Source organism: Thamnophis sirtalis, unplaced genomic scaffold (genome assembly GCF_051295495.1).
Source record: "Thamnophis sirtalis isolate CommonGarterSnake01/CBP01778 unplaced genomic scaffold, rThaSir2_p1.2 scaffold_15, whole genome shotgun sequence".
Lineage (NCBI taxonomy): Eukaryota > Metazoa > Chordata > Lepidosauria > Squamata > Natricidae > Thamnophis > Thamnophis sirtalis.
Window position 1 is genome coordinate 23,338,679 of NW_028261395.1, and position 26,420 is coordinate 23,365,098.

General features: G+C 40.4%; 1 protein-coding gene across 2 annotated transcripts in view; it reads left to right on the plus strand.

Annotated features, from left to right (window-relative positions):
• Positions 1-26,420, plus strand: part of ADK (adenosine kinase) — a 280,290-nt gene that overhangs the window by 95,292 nt on the left and 158,578 nt on the right. For both annotated transcript variants that reach the window (XM_087702333.1, XM_014062802.2), the window contains exons 5-6: positions 20,584-20,756; positions 25,133-25,241. In XM_087702333.1, coding sequence (XP_087558459.1) covers positions 20,584-20,756; positions 25,133-25,241 — 282 coding nt within the window. The remainder of the gene's footprint in view (positions 1-20,583; positions 20,757-25,132; positions 25,242-26,420) is intronic.

Sequence of the window (26,420 nt, forward strand, 5' to 3'; positions counted from 1 at the left end):
ACCTTTTAGCTAAGAATAAGGTCCCCCCACCCCCTTGATAACTATTCTTTAGTCTGAAACTGCTTTGCAACTTATGGGGTGTTTTATGTCCCATAGAGCTTATACTCTCAAGCAACTTTGATAATAAAGAAGAATATTTGTAGCTCAGGGTTGACATGAAGGGCCTTTGGTGCTCTCTGAGCTTGCTTGTTTTCTAGCAGATGTTTCATTACCCAAGTAGGTAACATCAGTGCTGATAAAGGAGTGTAGTTTGCTGTCAGTGTACATTCTGGGGACTTGCTCTCTCAGTGTTGGTGGGGATGGTCTTAGAGATTCTTTGCTTGGGCTCTTTGCTGTTGGCTTCTTTGCCAGTTCCTTGACTGGAGTATTGTTTACTTGATTGTTGGTCTGAGGTTAAACTTGGAGTTCATCTAATCGGATCTGTGGTAATCGGATCTGTGTTCCGATTACCGGTGGAGAAGACTTGGGTCTTTTTTGTTTCCTGTTGGGCTGGTTAATTATCTCCTTTCCATTTTTGGCTACCACAGCCTCCTGCAACCCTCTGCCAATGAAAACAGAGCTTGGGAGGGCAGAGTGCAGATGGCTCCTTCACCATTTCCAGGGTGGCCCCATGGGCCAGATCTAAGTACCCCACGGGCCAGATCCGGTCCCTGGGCCTTGTTTGACTCCCCTGGTCTAAACTATATTTTGTACAGTTTCTGTTTCAGTTCCTGTTTCAAGGATATTTTTAAGGCACTTTGAAGATCCTTTATCCTTATTTTCTTCTATCAGCTTTCCTACATCCTTTAGCATCTGGGTTTTTTTCCCCATAGAACCATTAATCTACTTCCATTTCATATTGTATTTCTTTAAACAATGACTTTCTGGGAATACCATTATCTGCTATTACAGCTAAGTGACTTTCAAAAGCTTCTTATGATGCAGAAGAGAGAGATGGCCGTTCAAAGAAAAGAGGAAAAGGTTATTAGGTGAGAGTGTCTGAGCTACTTCTGCCGAGGACGAGAGGATCCTTACTGTTGAGCCCACCGACTCTCCTCTCTCTGCCAGGTCCTTGGGCTGTGTTCTGACCTAGGCTTCCCCAAAAAGCACGAAACAGATTCCTGGTCCCGACAAAACCCCTTTTATTAAACGAATGTGAATTCCTCTCCTTCACATTCAGCAAAGCCTGGTAAACAGTCTTTCAAAGGTGAATTTATGACCACAGACCTTATCTAGCTTGGAAAGCTGCCATGTAAATATTTTCCAAATGCAGTGCAGTACAAGGAAAGACTTGGCACAGAGTCTCTGAGATTCACGGACAGATCTTCACACTCCTGAAACGAATGAATGAACAAATTGTTTCCTGCAAAAGCCCACTCCCCTTTCGCTCCCCTTTTATTACCTAGGGGAAGGGCCATTCACCATCCACCTGTGACTTTACTCCCAAGTCGCCCCTGATTCCTTAGCTGTTCTTTTCTTCTGACAGCTCTGCACATGCGCACACTGGGAACAGGCTCCAGCTGTTCCTCTGCCTCACTGCTGTCTAGCTCCAAAAGCAGCTAAGAACTGCTAGACGGCCTTGGTCCCCTCTCTGCCTCTGATGCAGAGCCCTCGTCCGAGCCTTCCCCAGCCTCCAGGACTGGCCCATGTTTCTCCCCAACCACCTCACTGTCCGACACTGCTGCCAGCTTCGCTGACTGCTGGCAGGCCACAACAGGCTGCTCCTGAGGTATACAGGAGAACTCCTGGAGAAAAATAATTTGCCAGGAGATGGTTGCTCTGTGCAGTCACTGATGAAGGGTGCACAGAATAATTAGGAAATTTTTCTCTAGTTTTTATTGCAGGCACCATATTTTTCAGAGTACAAGACGCACCAAGATTTTGAAGAGGCAATTCTTTTTAAAGTTTTGCATTCTGCAGACCTTCCAAAAACGGCCAGTTTCTTGTGAAAACGGGCCCGTTTTCTGTCAAAAAGGGGGCATGCATAGCCTTTAGGAGGCTTTAGAGTGCTCCTAGGGGCTGTGGGGGCAAAAACGACCTGTTTTTCGCTCATTTTAGCCCTCCCCAGCCCCAGAATCTCTCTGAAAGCCTCCTAAAGGCTATGCATGGCCATTTTTGCAAAGGGGGGGGGGGGGCAAATGGACTTCAGAGAAAAGACAATATCTACATTATTGCTGACTGAAAATCCCTTATGGACTTTTGCTGTGAAAAAGGAAAAAAATGAACTTATGATTTCTAGTTTTGATGAGACAGGATAGAATAGATTATAGAAAGAAGAGAGTGGTGTTGTAACCATAAAGTATGAGGTAAATTTATAACTGTATTTAAAACAGGTGTGAAGAAGAGAGGAAGTCTCTTTGTATCTTCTTTCATTTCTATTTTTCTTTTCCCTTCCCCCTCTTTCTTTCGCTTCTAGCTTTCTCTTTGATTTCTCTCTTTTCTTTCTTTTTACTTCATATTACTTTCTGTACGTTTTTATCTTCTTTCTTAAACACCCACACAGACAATAAGAGGTGGAGCTATAATTGAGAAGACCCAAGCATGTTCTCCCTAAAGTTGGAGCCTTGGCAAGTCCTCTCTCCCAGATATTGTAGGACAGGGGTATCAAACTCAATGCCCGTAGAGGTGCTTAGATCTGGTCCGCGGGGCTACCCTGGAAACAGTGAGGGACCAGCCCGCGGTGCCTCTGCCAGTGAAAACGGGCTCCCAAGATCTGTTTCCAGCTGCAACGACCTCCTGTAATCCTCTGCCAGTGAAAACGAAGCTTAGGAGGACTGCATGCAGCCCTTCCAAGCTCCGTTTTTGCTGGCAGAGGGTTGCAGGAGGCTCTCGCAGCCGGAAACGGAGCTCTGGAACCCATTCTCGCTGGCAGAGTTCGGGGTTGCCACAGGTGCCCTCAACATGAGTGACATCAAGCAGGCCACGCCCTGTATGGCCACAGCCACCCCGGGCCCCCGAGGTCAAACACAACTCTGATGTGGCCCTCAATGAAATCGAGTTTGACACCCCTGTTGTGGGAGAAGCAATACAGAACATGCTGACCAGTGGTTATCTCATCACGTTGGAGTTGGATATTAATGCCACAACCCACAACTCGGGTTCTGAAATATTTCAGCATTTTGATTGGTGATTTAGAGGAAAAGTTCTATTTGACCTCTCTAGTAAGCAGAGAGGCCTAACTAACCATTTTAGAAACTAGAGAGTTTGGAGAAGGAAGTCACATTATGATCTGACCATTATTATCTAGATCTAACAGGATGAATCTGCAGCTCTAAAGTCCCTTGTACTATTATCGCAGACATTTCTCTATTTTTTGCAAATTCAGAAGGGGAAAGTTGCCAAGCCTTACTACTAGCCGGCCAGTTTTACAAGAGTGACTATATGAGGATTATAAAATTGATCAGGTTGAGCATGGCTCAGTGGTGGGTTCCGGCAGAGACTACTGCCGGTTTGCTCAGGGGTGCGCCATGCGTGCGCACTTCAAGCCCATGCGAAGTACAACTAAAATTGCTCTGTGCATACGCCGAAGCAAAAAACAAGATGGCAGCGCTTACGGTGCCACCGGGAGAACCAGTTCAGGGGCGTGGCAGGCCTGAGTCGCTGCTGGTTCCAGTGACCCAGGCTGCCAAACTATTACCGGTTCAGCCAAACTGGTCCAAACTGGTAGGAACCCACCACTGGCATGGCTACATTCTGCTTGAATAGATTTTGAGCTAGTTCTGATTTGATTCTAGAATGCCTGGTTAGCATAAATTCCCATCAGCTTTAGATTTAGGACTATGGAAGTTGACACGGGTGTTAGCAGAGCCTTGGGATGGAAGCTGTTCTGCGTCATCTCAGCCCTTCTTGGGAGCCATCCAAAGTCCTTCATCTCCCCCTCCCCTCCTTGTGGCTAACTAAATATCTGGCAGCCCTACAATAATTCAAGAGGATATTTATTTCCTTCTAAGAAATTTCATCTTCTTTGTGGGTGGGGGATGGATACACCTTAAAAAGGGTGGGGGATGGATACTTTTTGACATTTTCTTTCATTCTGAATTGCATGTTTATAGTATGAATGAAAGGTGATGCAGCGGTTCAGTGGCTAAGACGCTGAGCTTGTTGATCAGAAAGGTGAGCAGTTTGGCGGTTCGAATCCCTAGCTCTGCGTAACAGAGTGAGCTCCCGTTACTTGTCCCAGCTTCTGCCAACCTAGCAGTTCGAAAGCAGGTAAAAATGCAAGTAGAAAAATAGGAAACACCTTTGGTGGGAAGGTAACAGTGTTCCATGCGCTTTCGCAGTTTAGTCATGCCGGCCACATGACCACGGAGACGTCTTCGGCCAGCGCTGGCTCTTCGGCTTTGAAACAGAGATGAGCACCACTCTCTAGAGTCAGGAACGACTATCACATATGTGCGGGGGGACCTTTACCTTAGTATGAATGAAAGTTTATTTCCTTTATTTGTGTTGCTGAAAGGTAGTCTGTTTTTTTTTGTTTTTTGTTTTTTTGCAGATAGCAAAATTTACTTTTTTTAAAAAAACTTAATTTCCTACTGGGTGCTTCTACAAAAAGATGTGTTTCAAAACTGTAACTCAAAAGGTGTAATTTTTTTTTGGTTCTTCCTACAGATGGGAAAATAATTAGATTAGATCCAGAGATGTCCCAATAGAATTCTCCCACTTGCTAAAGAGGGTGGGAAAGTGATTCCCTCTAACCCACTCCCCATTCCTCCTCCTGTTTGCATTTCTTAAAAGTCTGTTTTGAAGAGATGGGGAGGGGGGAGGGAAGAGCACTCTGAACAGCAGGAGTCCTGAGGGTTTAGAGACGGGAGGGTGGGTAAATTGGATTCCCACTCCCACCCACTGAGGAGGGTCTGCTGAATTGCAGCGATCTCTACCAATGGAAGAGTCTGACTTGGTTCCAGGCAATTGTCAATGTTCCAAAATAAACTTTTGATCAGGATGTACCCAGAATGGAAACCAAAGCTAAATAAAATCATATTCTAGAGAAATGTGAATAGTATGCTCAATTGCAGAAAGTGCTTAATCCCATTGAATCTGAGGGGGGGGGGGAGGAATTCCAGACCAATTTTTCTTGTTCTACCATGCAATAAATGTTGATGGTCAAGTGATGTGATTGTTGTGACCCACCAGCGGAGCTGGCAGCAGATTCGGACAGTGAGGAGGTTGGGGAGGAACAAGGCCCAGTCCTGGGTAGTCTGGGGAAGGCTCTGATGAGGGCTCTGTGTTGGAGGCAGAGAGGAGGCCAGGGCCGTCTGACAGTTATCAGCTGGCTTCGGAGACAGACATCAGTGAGGCAGACAAACAGCTAGAGCCTGTTCCCAGTGTGCACATGTGCGGAGTTGCCAGATGAGGGGAACAGCTAAAGAACAGGGTTGACGTGGGAGTAAGGCCACGGGTGGATGATGAATGGCTCCTCCCAGAGGAAATAAAAGAGGAGCAAAAGGGGAGTGGAATCTGCAGGAGACAATTAGTTTGCTTAATTGGTTGATGACTCTCTGAGACTCCTTACCAAGTTTCGCAGATATCGGCCTGGCAGCCCTCTAAGCCAGATAAGGTCTGTGACTGTAAATCCTCCCTTAAAAGACTTTCTTGGATGTGAATGAACAGAACTCACTGTAAATTAATAAAAAGGGGTTTTTGTTGGGACAAGGAGTTTTACTTCATGCTCTTGGAAAGCCTAGGTCAGAACAGTGATGGATTTAATGCTACCCACCACATCCCTTGCAGAAAAATCGGAGTGCAGCCCTTTCTTGACCTGTAGGTTGATGGTTTAATGGGGCTTTAAAAAAGAGGAGAGAAACCAAGAAGCTCCTTGCTTCTGCCTTCCTATAGAATGAAATAAATGAGGAAATGGTGGCCTGCAGCTGATTCCAAACATAGAACAGGTGGAAGACCAAATCCAGTATTTTTAGTTAATTGGACTATTGGACTTCATTTCCTGTTACTTTATTGAATACTCATCTTTAAATGTTAAAACATTTGAAAGCTTCCTTTTATCCTGCCCTTTTACCTTCCTGTTAAACACATTCTAAGGGGACGCGGTGGCTCAGTGGCTAAGACATTGAGCTTATCAATCAGAAAGGTCGACAGTCCAGTGGTTCGAATCCCTAGTGCTGTGTAAAGAAGTGAGCTCTCGTTATTTGTCCTGGCTTCTGCCAACCTAGCAGTTCGAAAGCACGTAAAAATGCAAGTAGAAAAAAAGTTACCACCTTTAGTGGGAAGGTAACAGTGTTCCATGCGCTTTCACCGTTTAGGCATGCCAGCCACATGACCACAGAGATGTCTTCGGACAGTGCTTGCTCTTCGGCTTTGAAACAGAGATGAGCACCATCCCCTAGAGTCGGGAACGACTAGCGCATATATAAATAAATTCTACTTCTCACTTTTGTACATTCAAATTTCACATACTTTCTCCCTATAATACAATAAAGAGCCTTGTGAACTAGGGACATCACATTTTCTCCCCCCCCCCCTTTCAATAAAACATCATCTTTTCAGTCCTGGTCTCAATAGAAAGTCTAAAAAGGAAAGCATATCTTAAGCTTCAATAGAATAACTTTTTAACTTGAGCAAATAAACCATATTTACATCCTTTCCTTTTGACAGTGTTACTTTTTACTTCATTCAAATATTGTTGTAAACCTTCAACAAGAATTTTCAAGCCTCTTTTTGAGATCCAGTAGGGAAAAAAATATCTATGTCATTTGCTTGGTTTGTCATTTGCATTTTCTTTTTAATTTTAAAATCTTAGCCAGTTTATTTGTAGATCCAATGAAACATCCTTTTCTAAATCATTCTCTTGGCTTGTCAGCTGTAAATCCACTTTCAATGCCATCTCTATCTTGTCAGATAAAAATTGTTCTATATTTGACATTTCTTCAATAACATTTTTTGGATTTAGTTTATTCTTAGAAGCATCCAAGAGTAGAAGCATTGCTGACATTGCTGATATCGTGGCTACAATTTTATGATTTCATTTTTCAAAAGTCTCCTTCAGTATTTTTATAGTTATAATGTTTTGCACCATTTTACAGGCCTGTATGTCTTCCATGTACCTAAAATATTTAGTCTCCTCTAGTGTCCAGTTTTTGAAATTATCAGTTTTATCTACTTCAGGGAGGAAATGGCAAACTGATTGGATCTTCGGGATTACTCTCTGGACAAGGAAAGGACTTGGGATTACCCATAAATGCTCCAGTCATTGTTTCATGCAAGGATACCATATTGCTCTCTGAAAGGTTTAGAGCTCTGGGAGATGAGGAATTGCTATCTCTGTCTAAACCATAGTCATTGCTTTTATGGGTCTTTCTTAGTCCCTTTTGGAAATTACTTGCTAACTGCTTTTCAAATATTAGGAACATTCAGAATAACAGTTTTTTACTAGACAGGGTGAGTTTCTTGTAGTCCTCAGCGGAAAAAAAGTTTTAAAACAAAGTTAAGGATTTACTATAACCTATTTTTTAAATGAACACCAAATGGTGATTAGAATATTGATTTTTGGCATGTTAACAAACAGACCAAGCGTCCAGGTGGAGTTGGAATAAGATTTTGCAAGTAATTACAGCTGGAATTGAGAAGAGTCATAGCTACATAATGATTTTCAGAAGAAATGATTTTAATAAATGTGGAAGAAAGAAAGGTCGCATCTAATGACTTCAAATTCTATTGATACATTTTTTTAAATAAGTATAAAAAGTTCCATCTGTCTGAACAGCGTGTGGTCTGGGCACAGTTAGTTTTAAGTAGAGATACAACAATGATCAAAATAATAATCATAATAAACATGTCAATATTAATCACAAAGTAATAATGCAATTCATTTATCCATCTTAAAAAAATTTCAATATACTTTTTTTATTATCTTTTTAATCTTTCTAATTTTTAACCCCTATTTCTATCAGTTAGCCATTGGTAACACAAGTTTTACCAAACAAGATAAAAGGTATTCTGTCTTTTCCTTTCCTTTCCTTTTAAATGTTAATCTGTCCATCTCAGCACATTCTAATATTTTTTAATAAGACTTTCCTCTATAGGGATCTCTTCATTTTTCCATTGTTGTGCAAACATAATTCTTGTTGCCATTAATACATGTAAAATTAAGTATATATTCCCTTTATTATACTGTTCTGGTAATATATCCAACAGAAATATTTCTGGTTTCCAATCTCTGGGTTGCTTTATCATTTTTTTCTAACCAAGTATGTATTTCATTCCAGTATTTTTTTGCCTTTGGGCATGTCCACCACATATGATAACGTGAACCTGATATCTGATTGCAGTTCCAACATTTAGCTGTTAAGTTTTCAAACTTCTTTACCAATATTTTGCGACGTTTTTCCCATTCACGTGACACATCCGGCCCACAGGCTGTCATTTTGACACACCTGAGCTAGATTATACCTCAAGTACTAAGGGAACTAGAGGATGTGATCCAGAGTTGGGTTCTGGCTGCCGCTACTGCAAGTTCGCGTAGTGATGCCCTGCGCATGCACGGTTTGTACATGTATACGTGCATGCACAGTACAACAAAAAGAAGGCAAAAGCAAGATAGTTCCGTCTACGGCACAGCCAAGAAAACCGGTTTAGTGGCGTAGCAGGCCTGAGTTGCTGCCGCTTCCAGCAACCCAGGCCACCAAGTTACTACTGGTTTGGCCAAACCAGTCTGATCCGGTAGGAACCCACCTCTGATGTGACCACAGAAACAGCTTTGGTCCTCTCAGAGAACTCTTGAAGGAGAAGTGAGGTCTCAGGAGAGCTGTGAGAAGCAATGGTCACATCTTTAGAAGGAAGAGAAACCCTCTCAGCTGATCATCTTATTTCCTTCAAACAGATTATCAAGCAGCGTGGTTATGAGTACTTTGGATAGGCACACTACAATCAACAGCAACCAGCATGAGTTCATTGCAAATAAACCATGCCAGACTAAATTTATTTCCTTAGCCAGTGGTGTTATTAGCTTAGTCAATCAGGGAAATGTCATATAGACATCCTAGAGCCACACCAAAGCCAAGATAAGGAAGAGAAGAACAGATCTACAAAGCCAGGAAGCTCAATCTAGGATACTGGTAGGGGTCCATTTAGGTGGTCAAGCCTTCAATTTTAGCTCAGCTGAGGCAAATTGAAATATCTAAATATAGATGAGATACAATGCTAGCACAATTTAATAATTTACCTACTGCCGTTCTGGAACAGAAGTATAACTCCTAATAATGAATGACTTTGTTGCGTGGAATGGGTAATGTAAAGACCGATGCTCACTTTTCCCCTTTTTATAGAGATATTTCTGCATGCCGCTTAATAGTGTTGTTAGCAAATTGTCAGGACAGCCAGATTCATTTTAATCTTGGGAATCTGCAGTTTGGTAGAACTGATAAAGTCTCTCTGAATGTTTCTTATTTTCTTATACCAGAAGAGAATAACTTCTTAATGGCCTGTGACCATATGGAATATGTTCCCTGCTATTTCATACCTATTAGACATTGCTATTATTAAATATTACAAATTATATATTATTTTTGATATGCTTTAATATAAATACTGGCTTTAATGCACCAGTGGAACAGGCTTTGTTTTCACTTTTATATTGTTAAAAGGCCTCACAGGTTTAATTATTTGGATTGATTTTATAGATTTTAAGTTCATAATATTGACATATTTTATTCATACTTGTAGGAGTATTCTATTAAGGTGTTACTATTCTTTAACTTGTTGTACGCTTGCCATTATCTATTGTGATTTGCAAGCTGTCAGCTAGTGAGTAAGGCAGAGTTCTCGTTTGCTAGAAGACATCAGACTGAGGATGGAATGCAGAGGTGGTATTCTACCAGTTCGGACCGGTTCGCGGATGGCCCCATCCACCCACCCCGGCTCTACGGCATCCCATTTGTGCCTTTTTTCCACCAAAAGTGCATGTGCAGAAGGCTGTGCGCATGCACAGAGGTGGGTGCGTGCATGCTCACATTTGTGAACTGGTAGGGAAGGTAAGTGAATACCACCTCTGCTGGAATGGCACCTGTCCGAGGTGCTCAGACAGGGGGACAATTCACCGTCCCTCACTTGGGGGGCCGGACCAACTAGGTGGTCATGTGACTGGGTGGGTGTAGCCAATTTAGCACTCCATTAATCAATACACACAAATTAAACTTTAATTTGTTATACTCCTGGATGTGGAAAGCAGGTTAGTAAAGGGATGTGGCTGCCTTGGCTGTATGTGTGTGTGAGGGACTTCTCTCTCCCTCCCTTCCTCTCTTTCTCCCTCCCTCCCTCCCTCTCCCTCTCTCCTGGGGAAGCAAACACCCGGCCCGTTTTGGCCTCCAGAAGGCGGGCCAGTGAATAGGTGGGGCGACATGGGGCAGCGTTGTCGTATCCGGTCTGTGAACCGTAGTTAGAGGACCCCTGCTGGAATGGCATTTCTGAGGTGCTGCTGTACAAGTGATCCAGGAGTTGCAGAAGACCCAACCTTAGCAACGTAACGATGTGTGGACTTCAACTCCCAGAATTTTCCAGTAAACGGTCCTGGCTGAGGAATTCTGGGAGTTGAAGTCTGCACATTCCAAAGTTAAATGAACTTTAAAATAGGCCACAGGTGAGTCGGGGAGGCGTGGCAGTGCTGGCCTGTCCCCGCCCTCCCCTCTCAGGGCCTCCCTCACTCTTGAGATTCCCTGTGTTCCATTTAATGACCTGTGTAATCATTTAACAAATGCAATTGGGAGAACAAGCAAGCCTTCCATAATGACTAACACAACTTGCAACCATAATGGGCAGTCTACCTTACAGCCATGAGTCAAAAACTACTAATTGTTCATCATACTGCTTGTAAATCTAGAACATATAATTCCCAAGTTGACATGTAATTGGGGGTGGAAAAAAGAAGTTTTGTGTGCCTATACATAGACATTTTCAGCATTAAAGGTTGCTTCAGTGCATGGGAATGAGTGAATTTGGGCTGCAGGGGGAAATACATTCTTAAATTTCCTTCTTCAATATTCTTCCATCCTGCCTTACCTGTTTCTATATGTGTAGCTACTTGAATTTTATTGTCTGTTGCATTGGGTCATTATAAAATAAAACATAGTTCCAAAATAAGGGATATAGATGCTAATAGTCGACATAAAAGGATGATGTAATTTTAGAAGAGCAAACATTAAATCAGAAACATATGGTTGTTCATCGCACAACTGTCATGAGATATTGCAGTACTTTAATCTGTGTGAAATTTAAGAATGGGATATAGAAATATCTCTGGCTTTTATATAAAGTCAACATAATGTCTTAAAACTAGCGCATTTGGCGAAGATAGTATTCCTATATTAGTGGGTTTATTTTAGTATATTTTATTAGCGTGTTTAATTTTATATATGTTTTTTACTAAAATATTTTTCTACCACTTCTCATTACAAAACTATTCCAATGTGGTTTTACAAAGTCTGTAATGAAAAACATTCGTTTATGAATGACATCTTAAAGAGAGTTAATGGCTGGGAAAGGCCTACTTAAAAAGATAACGGCAGAGAGACGGATGGTTAAGGGATAGCAAATATAAGTAAATTATAAATAAATAAAGTGTCAAGATCTGCCTTAAACAGATCGGCACTAGGCATGTAAAATATCACTGCACAAAGACTCCTGCCACCAGAGAGAACATCTTGTTGTGGACCGCCAGCGCTCAGTGGACCTGACAGCAGATTCAGAAAGTGGGGAGCAACATGGGCCAGTCCTGGAGTCTGGGGAAGGCTCTGATGAGGACTCTGCGTCGGAGGCAGAGACGCGGCCAGGGATGTATGCCAGTTATTAACTGCCTTCAGAGTCAGACTTCAGTGGGGCAGAAGAACAGCTGAAGCCTGTTCCCAGTGTATGCATATGCAGAGCTGCCAGGAGAACGGAAGAGCTAAGGAACAAGGGCCAACTCGGGAGTAAAGGCACAGGTGGACGGTGAATGGCCCCTCCCATAGGGAATGAAGAGGAGCAAAAGGGGGGTGGGTTGCAGGAGACAGTTGAATTCATTTGAGTGAAAATCTGTTCCTGACTTCTTACCAAATATTGTCTGCTACAGAGTGGCATTTGGAAGATATTGGCCTGGCAGCTCTCCAAGCCTGATAAAAGTCTGTAGTTGTGACATTTCTTGAAAGACTGTTGGCCGGGACTTTGCTGGCAGGAATTCACTTTAAACTAAATAAAAGGGTTTTTGTCAGGATGAGGAGTCGGCTTTGTGCTTTTGGGAAGCCTAGGTCAGAACACAACTTCTGTGTGGCACCGCCAAATAGCAATCCCTCAGCCACAGCATGGAGCAGCTCCTCTTCCAAAATCAGTGATCAGGGGGCTAAGACAAATAAGACCTTCTCTAAAGTTGTTGACTTCTAAAAGACCTTAGGACAGTGTTTCCACCCCTTGGCAAATTGAAGGTGAGTGAACTTCAACTCCCAGAATTCTCCTTGCTGGCTGGAATTTTGGACATTGAAGTCCATATACCTGGAAATTTCCAAGGTTGGGAAACCTTCCTTTAGGACTTTGTATACTGATACCAACACTGGAGGTTTCAGGAAGCTTCCATAAAGCCTCCAGTGGGTGAAAACAGCCCAACGTGCAAACTGAAAGTTTGGGAACAGAATTCCGGGTTGCCGTTGAGCCATTTTTCTCCCTCTGGAGGCTTCAAGATGGCGAAAAACAGCCCAACGCGCAAACTCTGTCGGTTTTTCACCCTCTGGAAGCTTTAGGGAAGCCTCCAGAGGGCGAAAAACAGCCAAAAATCAAGGCCAAAAATCAGCTGACCAGGCCGTGCATGCACTGAAGCTGACTAGGCAATGCCTTGTGTGCCCTCAGAAATGCCTCCTCGTGCCACCTGTGGCACGCATGCCATAGGTTCACCATCACGGGTGTAGGGTCTCCTGCTTGGGCAGGGGGTTGGACTAGATGACCTACTAGGTACCTTCCAACTCTGTTAATCTGTTAAAAAGGAAGGTATTCATCATAAAAAGAATTCTTCCAAGCGTGTTTACTGTATTATTGGGTTTTTTGATGCATCTTTTTAATATATTGCATAGTTCAAGGCAGTGAACCTACCTAATAATGTACTTCCTGCCTCCTCTATTTTTTTTTATTTCCTATTCAATTTCCTAAGTTTGAGCCCAGCTCCAACTATTCTTTCCTAGATAAAGATGAGAGATAAATGTGATAAATAACAATTTCTTAGCCACTGAATTTGTGCCTTACATGGATTTTTGCCCGTACATAATTACTTTGCCATAGTTTCAAATTGAAAGAGAGTAGAAGACCACAATTGTAAGTGGCATGAAATCAAAGAAAAAAAAGGTAAGAATGACGGTTGTTGGTGGGTAAAAATCAGTTTGTTTCCAAGATCGCTGCCTGTTCATAGGTTTTAATTTTTCAATCAAATTTAGATTGTTGGGGGTTGCTCCTTGTGTTGCCGTGTTAATTCCTATAATGATTGGGGTGGTAAATGTTACAGTAGAGTCTCCTTTTAATGCCATGTAAATAGAACCATCAATTTCCTCCTTTAATTTTGCTTCTGACATTCTAATTTGTTAGCATTTTTCATTCGTACGGTGCCTGAAGCTACTTTGTTTTTAACATGCTATATTGCGGAAATAAATTTGCATTAAACGTCATTTTATCATCCTGACTGCCTCATATTCTGCACCTTTCCTCTGTTTCTATGGAGAATAAATAAATTACATGTTGTAATACTTATAAAATCATGTAATGATATCATTAACATGTTAGCAGAGTACTTAGCAAAAAAAATGTGTTTTTTGCTTTAACTGTAGGATAATGTTGAGATTTGACTTGGCAGAAATTATGAAGTGCTTGAAAATACGTTTGCTTAATTTTAAACTTGAATATATCATTGCATTTTTCTCTGAATGTCTTTTCATTCAAATTATCAGTTGCATCTTTATGAAGAACCCAGAAATAAATATAGGTTAAATATAGGCAGCAAAATCATAGGCTAATATGATTATTAATGAATAATAATAATAGAATATAGGCTGACATACCTTCAGGTTGTTTTCTTGCTGGTATGCAAATTTACTCTTGTGATGAATTCTCCTCCCCACACACACACAACATTACGCACATTTGGACCCCAAAAAATTCCAGTATGTAGTTTCCCTCCCTCCTTTTTTAGAAAATTTGTGTTTAGAAAATTTAAGGTAATTTTTGATAAATAATTTATAACTCAATAGCAAGATGCCCTTGTTCACCTCTAAGACTCCTAAATGAAATAGGCTTGGTTAGAGGAAAAACAAACAGGACTGCAGAAAAATCTCTTAAGAAGCTGGTGTCAGAATAAATGTATGAAATGCATGTGTGAAATTACTTGAATTAGCAATGATATCCCAATATTGGGGTAAATCAGGTTATCCACAGGTCTAATTTTGATTCTTGAAGACAGCATCCACCCCTATTAGAAGTATGAAATATTTTAGGAAATATTAAAAAGCCAGAATATTATATTTCCCTGGATGAGAAAAGGAGAAACAGGTTTTTAGAGACAAAGAGTAGCTCCCTGCCTCCAGCATCAAGACTGGACCAGTCTATCTACAAAACAAAAGACCTCCAGCTCCAGGGTGATGGGATTACCCTGGAGTACAGACATAATAGGATTATCTATCAGCAGAGCTCATCACATGGCACAACCAAGCCTCTTCATTACATCACCCAGCAAGGTTCAACCAAACTTCATTCGCACAAACATGACTCCACATGGGAGTCTGACTGCAACCAATAGAATACATTCCTTGTCACAGGAACAGGAAGCTCAAGTTCAAAACCCAAGAGAGGGTATAAATAACACTCACTCTCCACTCCAGTGGTGGGTTACGGTTGGTATGCCCCAGTACGGGCGTTTCGGGGCCTGCTGGGAGCACCAGGTACCGTTCTGGTACGGTGTTCCAGAGGGCCCACCCGTCTGGGCCATTTGCGCACACACACGGACCATATGGTGCTTGCGCGATGCTCTGCCGAGCAGCTGGAGCATCACAGACAAGTGCGTGCATGTGGTGGACACCGGGCTCCGTCGCAGCGTGCTGGTTGCGACGGGAGCCTGAACCCACCACTGCTCCACTCCCTGTGATCAGCTACCCAGAATCACACATGCTTGGTGGTTCTGCTTCACCATTAAACCATCCTTCCAAGCAGCCTCCATGTTTCCAGTGTCTTTCTCTGCACTTGGAACTGAACCCAGATGGACATTTCTTCCAACAGTATCTTGTTTAGCTCTTCCTCCAAAGAAATCATAAATAAATAACTCATAAAATTGCTGAATTGTATCACATCCCTAACATTTCAAAACCTTGTGTGTTGGGTCTCAATTTTGGTTTGTTAATATAATTGCCTGTGGTGATAAATAGATTGAAAGAACAATTAAAAAGCAGAAGTAGTTTGCATTCCATGTCACAAGCTGAATTCCTTTTGGCTAAAATGGTCTGCCCTGTGTATTTCCTTCATGATCTTGGAAAGGGGAAGCACAGCTTGCTGCCAACTCTGCATTTACGGCATTAGAGAAGGAGGGCCACCTGTTTAGGGTCAATATGGAGCCATGTGCCTTTGCCCAAATCTCAGTGGCTTTGATCATGCACACCTTGAAGGAAAAGGCAATTGAAGGAGGCTTTCATAGTTTATCATAGTCAATAAATTTTAATTTAAACTTTGCCACCTGGTTCAAACCGTGTTGTATGTAAGAAGTTGAGATAGTGTATGTTTGCAGTTCAGAACTTTTATGTAACAGATAAGGAAAATCCCTTCTGATTTCATTTTGTTATCATTCAGATGTCATAGCGTAAAATTTAACAGAAAAAAATTACTTGTAAGTGAGATGGAAAAGATCTTCAAAATAAACATAAGCCATACTCGATTTATCTCGTATTCATATAATGCTGGTTTTTCCCCTTAATCTTCTGCAAACATCTGGATGAACACAATTTCTTTGTTGCCATCAAGTGGTTGTCTGGATTTATGCAACCCAGATATGGTAGACCAAATTTTGATAGTTAAACACATTCATCTTCTTGATGTATATAATTATACAGAAATGCTGCCCATTTTGAACAGTGACATGGCCAGCATATAAATTTAATAAGTTAATACTGTAAAATAATACTTGTGTTTTCTTGCCTAAGTCTTGTGTGCTGCTGACAGGAGAGCAACATTCCCCAAGCATTGCAGTTCACCATTAAAGAGTCATGTCAATCAATCTTCCGTCCCATCAGCTGGCAGGATTCTTCCTTCTCACCCTGGTCTTCTGTTCACAGGTCAGCTAATTATGAATGTCAAATTCTGTAGAGTTGCTTGCACTCTGCTGACCTCACTTTTGCAGTTTCTTGGTGGATGCTGGAATAAATTGTATTTCCCTAATAAGAGGGTTTTGTTCAGGCTTCCAACCAATCAAAAGCCTAGAATAACATCCGTTCATATGCTGCATTTTCTTATACAGATAGTCCTCAATGTATGACCATTTGCTTAGTGACCAAGCATAGAATTAAGATCGTGAAGTATTACTACCGCTTTATAAAACCTATTAAGTCCAGACCTGGAATACTGCAACCAGCTTTGGACACCATATTACAAAAAAAAAAAAAAAAAGATTTTGAGACTTTGGAAAAAGTGCAGAGAAGAGCAACTAAGATGATCAAAGGCCTGGAGAGTAAACCATATGAAGAACGGCTGCAGGTTTTGAGTCTCACTAGTCTAAAGAAAAGAAGAATTAGGGGTGACATGATAGTAGTATTCCAGTATTTGAGGGGCTGCCCCAAAGAAGAGGGGGTCAAATTATTCTCTAAAGCACTAGAGGGCAGGACAAGAAACAATGGATAAAAATTAAAGAAAGAAGCAACTTGGAATTAAGGAGACACTTCCTAACAGTTAGGACAATTAACCAGTGGAACAGCTTGCCTCCAGAAATTGTGGGCGCTCTTCTCACTGGAGGTTTTTAAGAAGAGTCTAGATAGCCACTTATCTGAAATAGTAGCTGTTCTCCTCCTTGAGCAGGGGGCTAGACTAGAAGACCCCCAAGATCCCTTTCAATTCTATGCTATTCTATTTTCTATTCTATTGCATTCTTTTCTATTCTATTGCATTCCATTCTTATTCTATTCCATTCCATTCCACTTCACTCCATTTCACTGCATTCCATACTTCTGAAGCTATACAGCAGACCCCACTCCACTCCAAAACTACTTCAGACACATTTTTGAAATTAAAATGACTTGGCTTTCCTCCCGTTTGCAGATACATGATTTACAACATTGTTTTTGCGGTCTTCAATGTTTACTTCTAGTTTCCAGCAATAAAAAAACCCATTGGGAAAAATTGATTCACTTAATGTCTGCAGTGTTCTCTTAGCAACTATGGTGTTCGCTTTACAACAGCTGCAAAAAATGTCAAAAATTCGGGTTCAATCACATGATACCTGTGACCATAATTCTGGGCTCAGTTACGGTAATAAGTCAAGGACTACCAGCATCAACCCATCTTCTGGTTTCCTTTTTTTAATCATTGGTCCATAATAGATACCTCTATTAGATTTTAGAGGCTTGGGCACGCAAACAGTTGGTTGGCAGTTTCAGTAAACTTGAAGGGGTCAATAATTTTTATCGGGGTGTCTTTGCAGATTCCAAATATCCTTCTTGAGTTCACCCTGTTTTCAGTACTTAATTTATGACATAGACCATTTTAATGCTCTCTAAAGCTTTTTGTTCAGATTTTCCATTAAAGAAAAAAGCTCAACTGATGAGTTTATTATAAAAAAGAGTGTACTATTATCTGTACTCTTACCTTGAAATACTGCATATCAGTTTATCAAACCAATTTAGCAAGCCTTTGCAGTAAGTCTGCAAAAAATTTTTAAAGTAACACTCCAGATAAGAGTCAAGATCTGTGCTGTAATCAAAGGATTCGGGATTCTTTAGAACTCATGGTAAAAAAGGTTTTTCTTGAGAGCATAAAAGATATTTATACAGTAGGGAGAAGGTTGTAATCTGAAGACTGAGCGAGACTGGTTAACTGATGCATGAATTTCCCTCTAAACCCACCTCAATGGGCTATTAAAGCAAAAGCAAAAACACATTACACTATACATTTAATGTCATAGTTTACCAATCAAAATCTTTTTACATTGTGTTGGAATAGCTGTTCTCTCTCTCTCTCTCTCTCTCTCTCTCTCTCTCTCTCTCTCTCTCTCTCTCTCTCTCTCTCTCTCTCTCTCTCTCCCCCTCTCTCTCTCTCCCTCTCTCTCTCTCTCCCTCCCCCCCCCCTCTCTCTCTCTCTCTATCTATCTATCTATCTATCTATATATATATATATATATGTAGATTTTCACAGGTGTAGGTATAATGGTCTTGTTGTATTTGGGTCTTTTCCCATGTAAGATTGAGATTGTCTTGGCAACGTTTCAGCGAGGTCTCGCTCGCCATCTTCAGGCTGGGTTTTAAGTGAAACGTTGCCAAGACAATCTCAATCTTACACAGGAAAAGACTCAAATACAACAAGACCAGCATATGTGTGTGTGTGTGTGTGTGTGTGTGTGTGTGTGTGTATACGGCTTGCACAGTACTCCACAAGGGGGCTTCCTCTGGTAAGGGGGAAAATACAACATTAGAAATCACGTTTGGTCCAGACATTTTCCCCCTGTTTTATTCAGAGCTAATTTGGTATGCTAGTTAAGGTGCTGGCCTCGGAATCAGGAGACTGGGATTTCTAGTCCCGTCTTAAAACATGAAAAAAATGGCTTGGTGACTTTGGGCCAGTCACTCTCTCTCAGCCCAGCCCACCTCAGAGGGTCGTTGTGGGGGGGAAACAGGAGGTGGAAAGAATATTATGTCTGTTCACCCTTGAATTACTTATAAAGTAATAAAGATGGAATAAAAATCTAATCAATAAAATAAATATTCCTCTTTTGGTTATCGCACCAAAATAGTTAATTATCTCCAGATGTACTGATTTTCTAGACAGACATAATTAGGTAGTTGAAATAATAGTACCTCTTTTTAAGATTACAGAAATGCTTTTTGTGCCTTTGATACATACATTCTCTCCATATGAATTTCTCAGTGCTTGGTTTTGAAGGTTTAAATTTTCTTTCACCAATCTGGATTTTTAATTCTTTTGACATTGTGCAAATAGGCAGTACTAATAAAAATGTGAAAACAAAACAATTGCTTTATGTGTGATAAGGTCTTTTTCAGGGACTTTGATGGCTTACTACTTTTCAGTGAGTCTATGAGCATGCATGTCCCCTGTTTTCCCGAAAATAAGACCTCCCGGATAATAACCCCAATTGGGCTTTTAAGCGTATGCACTAAAATAAGCCCCCTCCCCCCCAAAAGTAAGTCCTTCCTGAAAATATTGCAACACAGCAGCAGCCATGAGGTGACCATGCTTGCCGCCTCTTACACCTGAAAAATAATAAGGCCTCCTCGAAAATAAGGCCAAGCGCTTATTTTTGGGGTCAAAAGAAAATAAGACCCTGTCTTATTTTTGGGAAAACATGGTATGTATGTATGTATGTATGTATGTATGTATGTATGTATGTATGTATGTATGTATGTATGTATGTATATCTTACCATAGGGTAACACTGGCTTACAGTTACATAAAAACTAAAACATGAAAAGGAGGCAGAGTGGGGGGTGGGACTTGTTATTGTTGTTATTGTTATTATTACTACACTACTACTACTAGTAGTACTACTACTACTACTACTACAATTGTATTCTATATAGAGATTTGTTCCTTGCAGAGTTTGCATTGCCTATGTTGATTCCCCTCCCCCCCCCTTTTGCCTCTTTATTTAGTATCTATATAACCTCAGCATTCCTTCATTAGAATGAAATTGAAGTTGTTTTCTGTTTAAGCATTATTTATTTTGGTGCATCTCAAACTGCTGGTTTTGTTTTCCTGGAACATTCAAAATCTAGGCAAATTATTGGTTACATATAAAATCGGTAATAAACTATTGTATTTTTCACAGTATAAGATGCACCGGAGAATAAGAGACACCAAGACTTTGAAGAGGCAAATTAAAAGAAAAAGTTTTTGCACTCTGCAGATCCCCCCAAAACGGCTAGTTTTCACGAAAATGGGCCCATTGTTTGTCAAAAAAAGGGCATGCATAGCCTTTAGGAGGCTTATAAAGTGCTCCTCGGGGCTGGGGGGCAAAAACGAGCAAAAATCGGCCTACTTTTCATTCATTTTTGCCCTCCCCAGCCCCCAGGACCACTCTAGAAGCCTGCTAAAGGCTTCTGGAAGGCCATTTTTGCAAAGTGGACTGGGTTCAATGCACAAGACGCACCCAGATTTTCACCCTCTTTTGAGGGAAAAGTGTGCACCTTCTACTCCAAAAAACGTGGTGTATAATTGTTTTTGTAAAATGCATCCATTTTCATGTCTTTTGACAATCTAAAGACTTAAATAATTTGAAAGCCATCAAAATGTAACTCAAACTAAAGATATTATCTATTGAATTTGATGTTAAAGTATTATTTCTTTAGTTTTGCCTTTAAAACAGTTAACATGCTCTACAGTGTGTCGGAAATCTGGATGTCATTACAAATGTTTCATTCCCCCCCTCCACTTTAATTGCAGTGGATGATCCAGTTCCCCTACAAAGCTGCAACCTTTTTTGGCTGCATTGGAACCGATAAATTTGGTGAGATCCTCAAAAGAAAAACGGAAGAAGCTCACGTCGATGCTCACTACTATGAACAAAGCGAAGAACCGACGGGAACCTGCGCTGCCTGCATCACCAGTGATAACAGGTTGGCTATGTGTTCTGACCCAGCTCCCCAAACACGACAAACCCTCTGTAGTTGAAGCAATGCTCCCTTTATTAGGAATGCCAGCAGCCCTGGCAAAAAAATTCTCTCTTTCTCACTGCAAGCTAACAAGTCTGACCAGCAGAGAGATGAATAGTTGTCTGCCACACCTATTCATCTCCACCCCCATCCCCCTGCCTTTTATCCCCAGAGCTAGGGTGGGCTTCGCTAGCAGTGGTGGCTCTTCCTTCTCAAGGACCGGCCTATAGATTTCCACTGCTCTCCTCTCCTCTGCCTTCCGCACATCAGGCACTAGATCCAGCTGTTCCTCCTCTTCCTCATCAGTCACCTCCAGACCTGGAAGCTGTTTATTCTCCAGTTGAGGGTTGACAGATGATTCAGTCTGCCTCCCTCCCTCCCTCCCTCCCTCCCTCTCTCTCTCTCTCTCTGCCAGCTCCATTCCCTCTTCCCCCTCGGAGCTCTCAGGTTGTCTTGATGCTAATCCTGACTCCCATGCCTCCTCCTCTAATTTGGTTACTGGAGCACAACATTGTGTTCTCCTGAGACATGGAGTAAAGAAGCAGAAAATACAGGAATCCTATATTGTGGTTTGCATTGTGGCAGAGGTCGCAACTAAATCTTACGGGCACTGATTACCATCCCATTTCCATTTAGGGAAATAAGATTCCCATATCTCATTGTGTGCTTGCAACCAACCACACGGGGCCCTTCCCTCTGTCTTTCTGATGACTGGCTCCTGTAGGGACCATTGCTGGGAAGAACTGGTACCAAAGGCCAGCAAATCAAATCCTGGTTTCAGCCTCACCTTTTGGCTGTGTCCACATATAGCATAAACCCATAGGGTACTTGGCTTGATTTGAGTTCAGTGTGGCAGATGAGGCAAGCCATGGTTTATGATTTAGTGTGGTCTGCTCCCAGCATCTCATGGCATAATGTAATATGCAAATTTTCTGTTTGAGTCATAATATTACTTATAACAGGATGACCTTGGTCAGAAAATTCCTCTATATTTACAGGAGGGTTGGACAGCCAAAGGTCAAAAGGTCAAAAATGCTGTGTTCAGTGTATAAGAAGCACCCAGATTTTCACCCTCTTTTTTGGGGGGGGGAAGGTCTGTCTTATTCTCCCAAATATCGGTGTTTGTTTATTTGTTTGGATTTATATGGCTTCCCACCCCAGAAATGCAACTCTGGGTGGCTAACAGGAATTTTTAAACATAAACTATTCTATCCATTCTGGGGTATTAGATTACGCAAAGCATTTTTGTCCAAGGGGTGGAGATTATTATGTTTCTGCTCATTGTTGTTGGCGCTGAAAGATAAAAATTGGGATTCTTGACTCTATGGATAGGCCAGGGTTTTAGATTGTTTTGAAAACAGTAGAAATTGGTTAGAATAAAAGAAAGGCATGTACCTAAGTTTTGTCAAAGGTACTTTTTAAAAACCATTCTATTCATTCCATTTAAGGAGTGTCCCAGTTATTGTGTGCAGTAGATAGTTGATTTTGACATTCAAGTTTATTGAAGGGTTTAATCTAGAAATTGAAATTACACAATGTTTCTCCTTAGCTTCCTTGCTGCTGACACTATGAACTATGTCTCTGCAGCTTCTACGCTGCATTTCAAAGGAATAAATCCATTTCCACTTGTTTTTGTACTTCCCTGCACTTTTCATGATAAAATTAATTCTGCAGTTAGGGCTGACTGTTCAGGTGTGGAAAAAGAGCTGTGATGATAAAATATGGATAACAATACTTTCCTCAATATCTACACTATTTTTATACATTCATTTTTTAATCGGCTCAAAGCAATTTTTTTGGCCTTCGCTCCTTGTTTATATCTTGATTTTGGTGAAACAGCAGTGGGTAGATTTCAGGTTTGAAAATTTGCAAAGTAAGAACATTGATAAAAGATAAACATGTCTGTATGGATTTAGATAATTCTGATCATAGGAGATGAAAATCTTGACTGTATTTAATGTGTCCCATTTTGACAGCAGTACCAGGATCTTTGATACTTTTCTTATTAATACGCTCCTCAGGATAAAAGAGTTGTATTACATCACTGTATGAACCAAGCTTTTTTCATTTGAATGACATTTATTTTTAAATGTTCATTGTAGACTAAAATCCATCTCTGGTTTAACAGTCCAAACCAAGAGGTCTCCAAACTTGGCAATGTTAAGACCTGTGGACTTCAACTTCCAGAATTCCCCAGCCAGTATGAGGAATTCTGGGATTTGAAGTCCATAAGTCTTAAAGTTGCCAAGTTTGGAGACCTCCTGTTCTAAACTACATTGTTATCAATGCACATATAGGACAATAGGTTAGTGAAAAGAGCTGGAAGAAATTTTCAACCAGGATATGGAAGAACAGACTTACTCTGAATATCTCTTTTTAAGGCATAAGGCTCAGGACCTTAAATAAAAGCAGTTGCCTTGAGTAGAATGATCACTCTTTGTAACTAAATGGACATGGCAAAGTTGTTTTCTTTGCGGTGGTTTTTTATTGCCTGCATTAATCTCCCTAATCTAACCTATAATTTTAGCATTTCCTTGTCATCTTCCTTACTCTATCCAGCCCGGTTTAATTATTTCAAGGTCAACTGTCCCCTTCTGCAGGCAAATTAATCAAGTAAGACCAGCAACAAAATTGTGCAGTGTATTCCCTAATGTCTAATAAAAGTGAAAGTGGAGGGGAATAATTCCATTTTTGCTTCTTTTTCCCTTATTTTCCCTGTCCTTTCTCTGCTCTAGGTAGAAAACCAGTTTGGGGCAGACTCCTTGCCTGCTGGTGACGACATCATGACATCAAAGTGTCATTGTGTGTAACCTGATGCGAATAATATGAACCATGTGTTTGTATCATTTTGCATGGATGTCATAATCATATAATAATTATCAGTACCCCTGTCCCTGCTACCTTTTTATAGTTATTCTAGCTGATAACCCGGCATTGCCCGGGTATTTATAAAAATCAAAGTGTTTGTCTGACAGGGAGCCATTGAGAGGGACCTTTTTTCCTCCTACTCCCATGCCCATCATACCTGCCCTCTTCTTTCTCCCTCCCATGCGCTCCTCTCTGCCACTCTGTCTACGATCCTGGCACTTTGCCCTGAAGCATTTGTCTGAGAGTGGACTTTCATCCCCCTACTCCCATGCCCATCATCCCTGCCCTCTCCCTTCCCTCTCCTGTGCGCTCCTCCTTTCCCCCTGTCTATAATCCTGGCAGTTTGCCCCAAGTCCATCAGGCACTTCCCCATTGGCCCACTGTTCAACCAACACTTTGGTTGAAATTGCTCGAGGCACTCCAGAGTTTATTATATTATATTATATTATATTATATTATATTATATTATATTATATTATATTATATTATATTATATTATATTATATTATATTATATTATATTATATTATATTATATATATATATATATATATATATATATATTTATATATATATATATATATATATATATATATATATATATATATATATATATATATATATATATATGTGTGTGTTTTTTTATTTGTGCTGATAAATAACTTTAAGTATATATATATATATATATATATATATATATATATATATATATATATATATATATATATATATATATATATATATATATATATATATATATATATATATATATATATATATATATAGAATAAAGAAAGATAAGTTAAGGGATGGAAGGATGGATGGGATGGATGGATGGATGGATGGATGGATGGATAGATAGATAGATAGATAGATAGATAGATAGATAGATAGATAGATAGATAGATAGATAGATAGATAGATAGATGAGTGCAGGATGACTAACACAAAAATGCAATCATAACCCTATTAAAAGATTCCTGAAGATCGCAGTGAGGGAAAATCCACCCTCTAAGATTCTTTTCCATTGATTCCCCTCCCCCTCCCGTATCCCCAATACACTTTATATTCTGGAAGCAAACTAGTCAGGCTCTTTGATATTTTAATGCTTTTTCCACTTTTAATTGCAAAACCCTTTACATTTCCTCCAGTGTTATCAGTCATTAGGTTCTTTGGGGTATCCTTCCATATAGTATTAAACACTCAGCCACCCAAGTGGACTATTAGAGAAAACAACAATTAAATACTACACACTGGGAGTGAGTGTGCAGTCTGCTAATGCTTATACATATTATTTGAAAAAATGGGAGGGCAGCGCAGAGCAGAAAGGTTAGGTAGCATCTTAGAGTACATAGCATGGGCTCCACTGATATTTCATAACTTTGTTGATTAAATAATTAAGGGGTAGTAGAGAAATTGTAGCTATTCTGTGAGAGGATTAGAAAGCTGACTTGTTTTCATGATTTTTTTTTAGGTCTCTGATTGCTAACTTGGCTGCTGCTAATTGCTATAAGAAAGAAAAACATCTTGATATGGAGAAGAACTGGAAGCTGGTAGAAAAAGCTAAAGTTTATTATATTGCAGTAAGTGTGGTTAATGTTGCAAAATGTTCATTTGCATTGAGACCTTGAATTACATTTCATGCAAACCAAATCTTAGAAATGAATTTAAAGCTATGTTTTCATACACTCATTGTTTGAGCTTGGGACGAATCTATACATTGTTATTTTCTTGATGTTTCCTAAATTAGTATTTGTTTCGGAAGTATAGTATAGAATATCCTTGCTTTGTTTCTTGAATGCAGACAAAAGTGCTTTGGATAGGGATAAGACAGGGATAAGAATAATGGATGTTCCTTCTTTCATACAACTATGCAAGATAATATTTGTCTAGAATATTTTTATTCACTGTCTCTTAAACAAAAATTAAAAGTTGCAGAATTATTTTTTAAAAATAGGAAAAAAATAGAAACTTCCAAAATTAATTTTAAAAATTGCTTTTCATATTCATTATGCAAAAACAAAAGTAAATGCTTCTTTAGTCTCCTTTTTGAATTTAAAGTTGTATATTTTCCCTCATTATTGTTAAACATAATTAGCAAAACTCAGTAATAGTGATCACCCTTCAGAAAGAACACTATTAAATGGGAGCTTGTGATCCTAGTGGGGTGTGTGGAACCAAATCTGGGTTTGGGGGTGTTTAACGGATTGTGGTGGATTGTGCATTTTTCTTGGCTTAGGTCTACATCCCAACATTTGGTCTGATAGGGAGGGGCTGATTTGATGATTAGCTAGTTCAGTTTCAGCCAGTGCACTTTAGCAAAAGGCAGGGGTGAAATCCACTTGCCTTTGCTACCGGTTCAGTAGCAATGTGAGCGAGCGCGAACCACATCCATGCATGCGCAGGAACTTCTATGCATGCGCAGAATGCGCCTGCAAAGGTAAGCAAACAGCGAAAGAGGGGAATCCTGCTTTCTAGCTAATATAAATTGCTCATCACAGCTGATCGTTAGAAAAACTGGTTCTCCTGAACCAGTAGCATTTTTTTTACAGCCGGTTTGCCCGAACCAGTAGCATTTCACCTCTGCCAAGAGGATAGGCAACTTGGAATTTGCAACCAAACACTTCCCAAACCCATAAGGAAGTGAGCTTGTTTAGTAGGGAAACAACAAGCAAGTATCAAGATCCTTTGGGGCAAAAAATGGATAATAAGGAGGCAATGGTGGTAACTTCCAGATGTGTGTGGTGTTTTATTTTCTCATC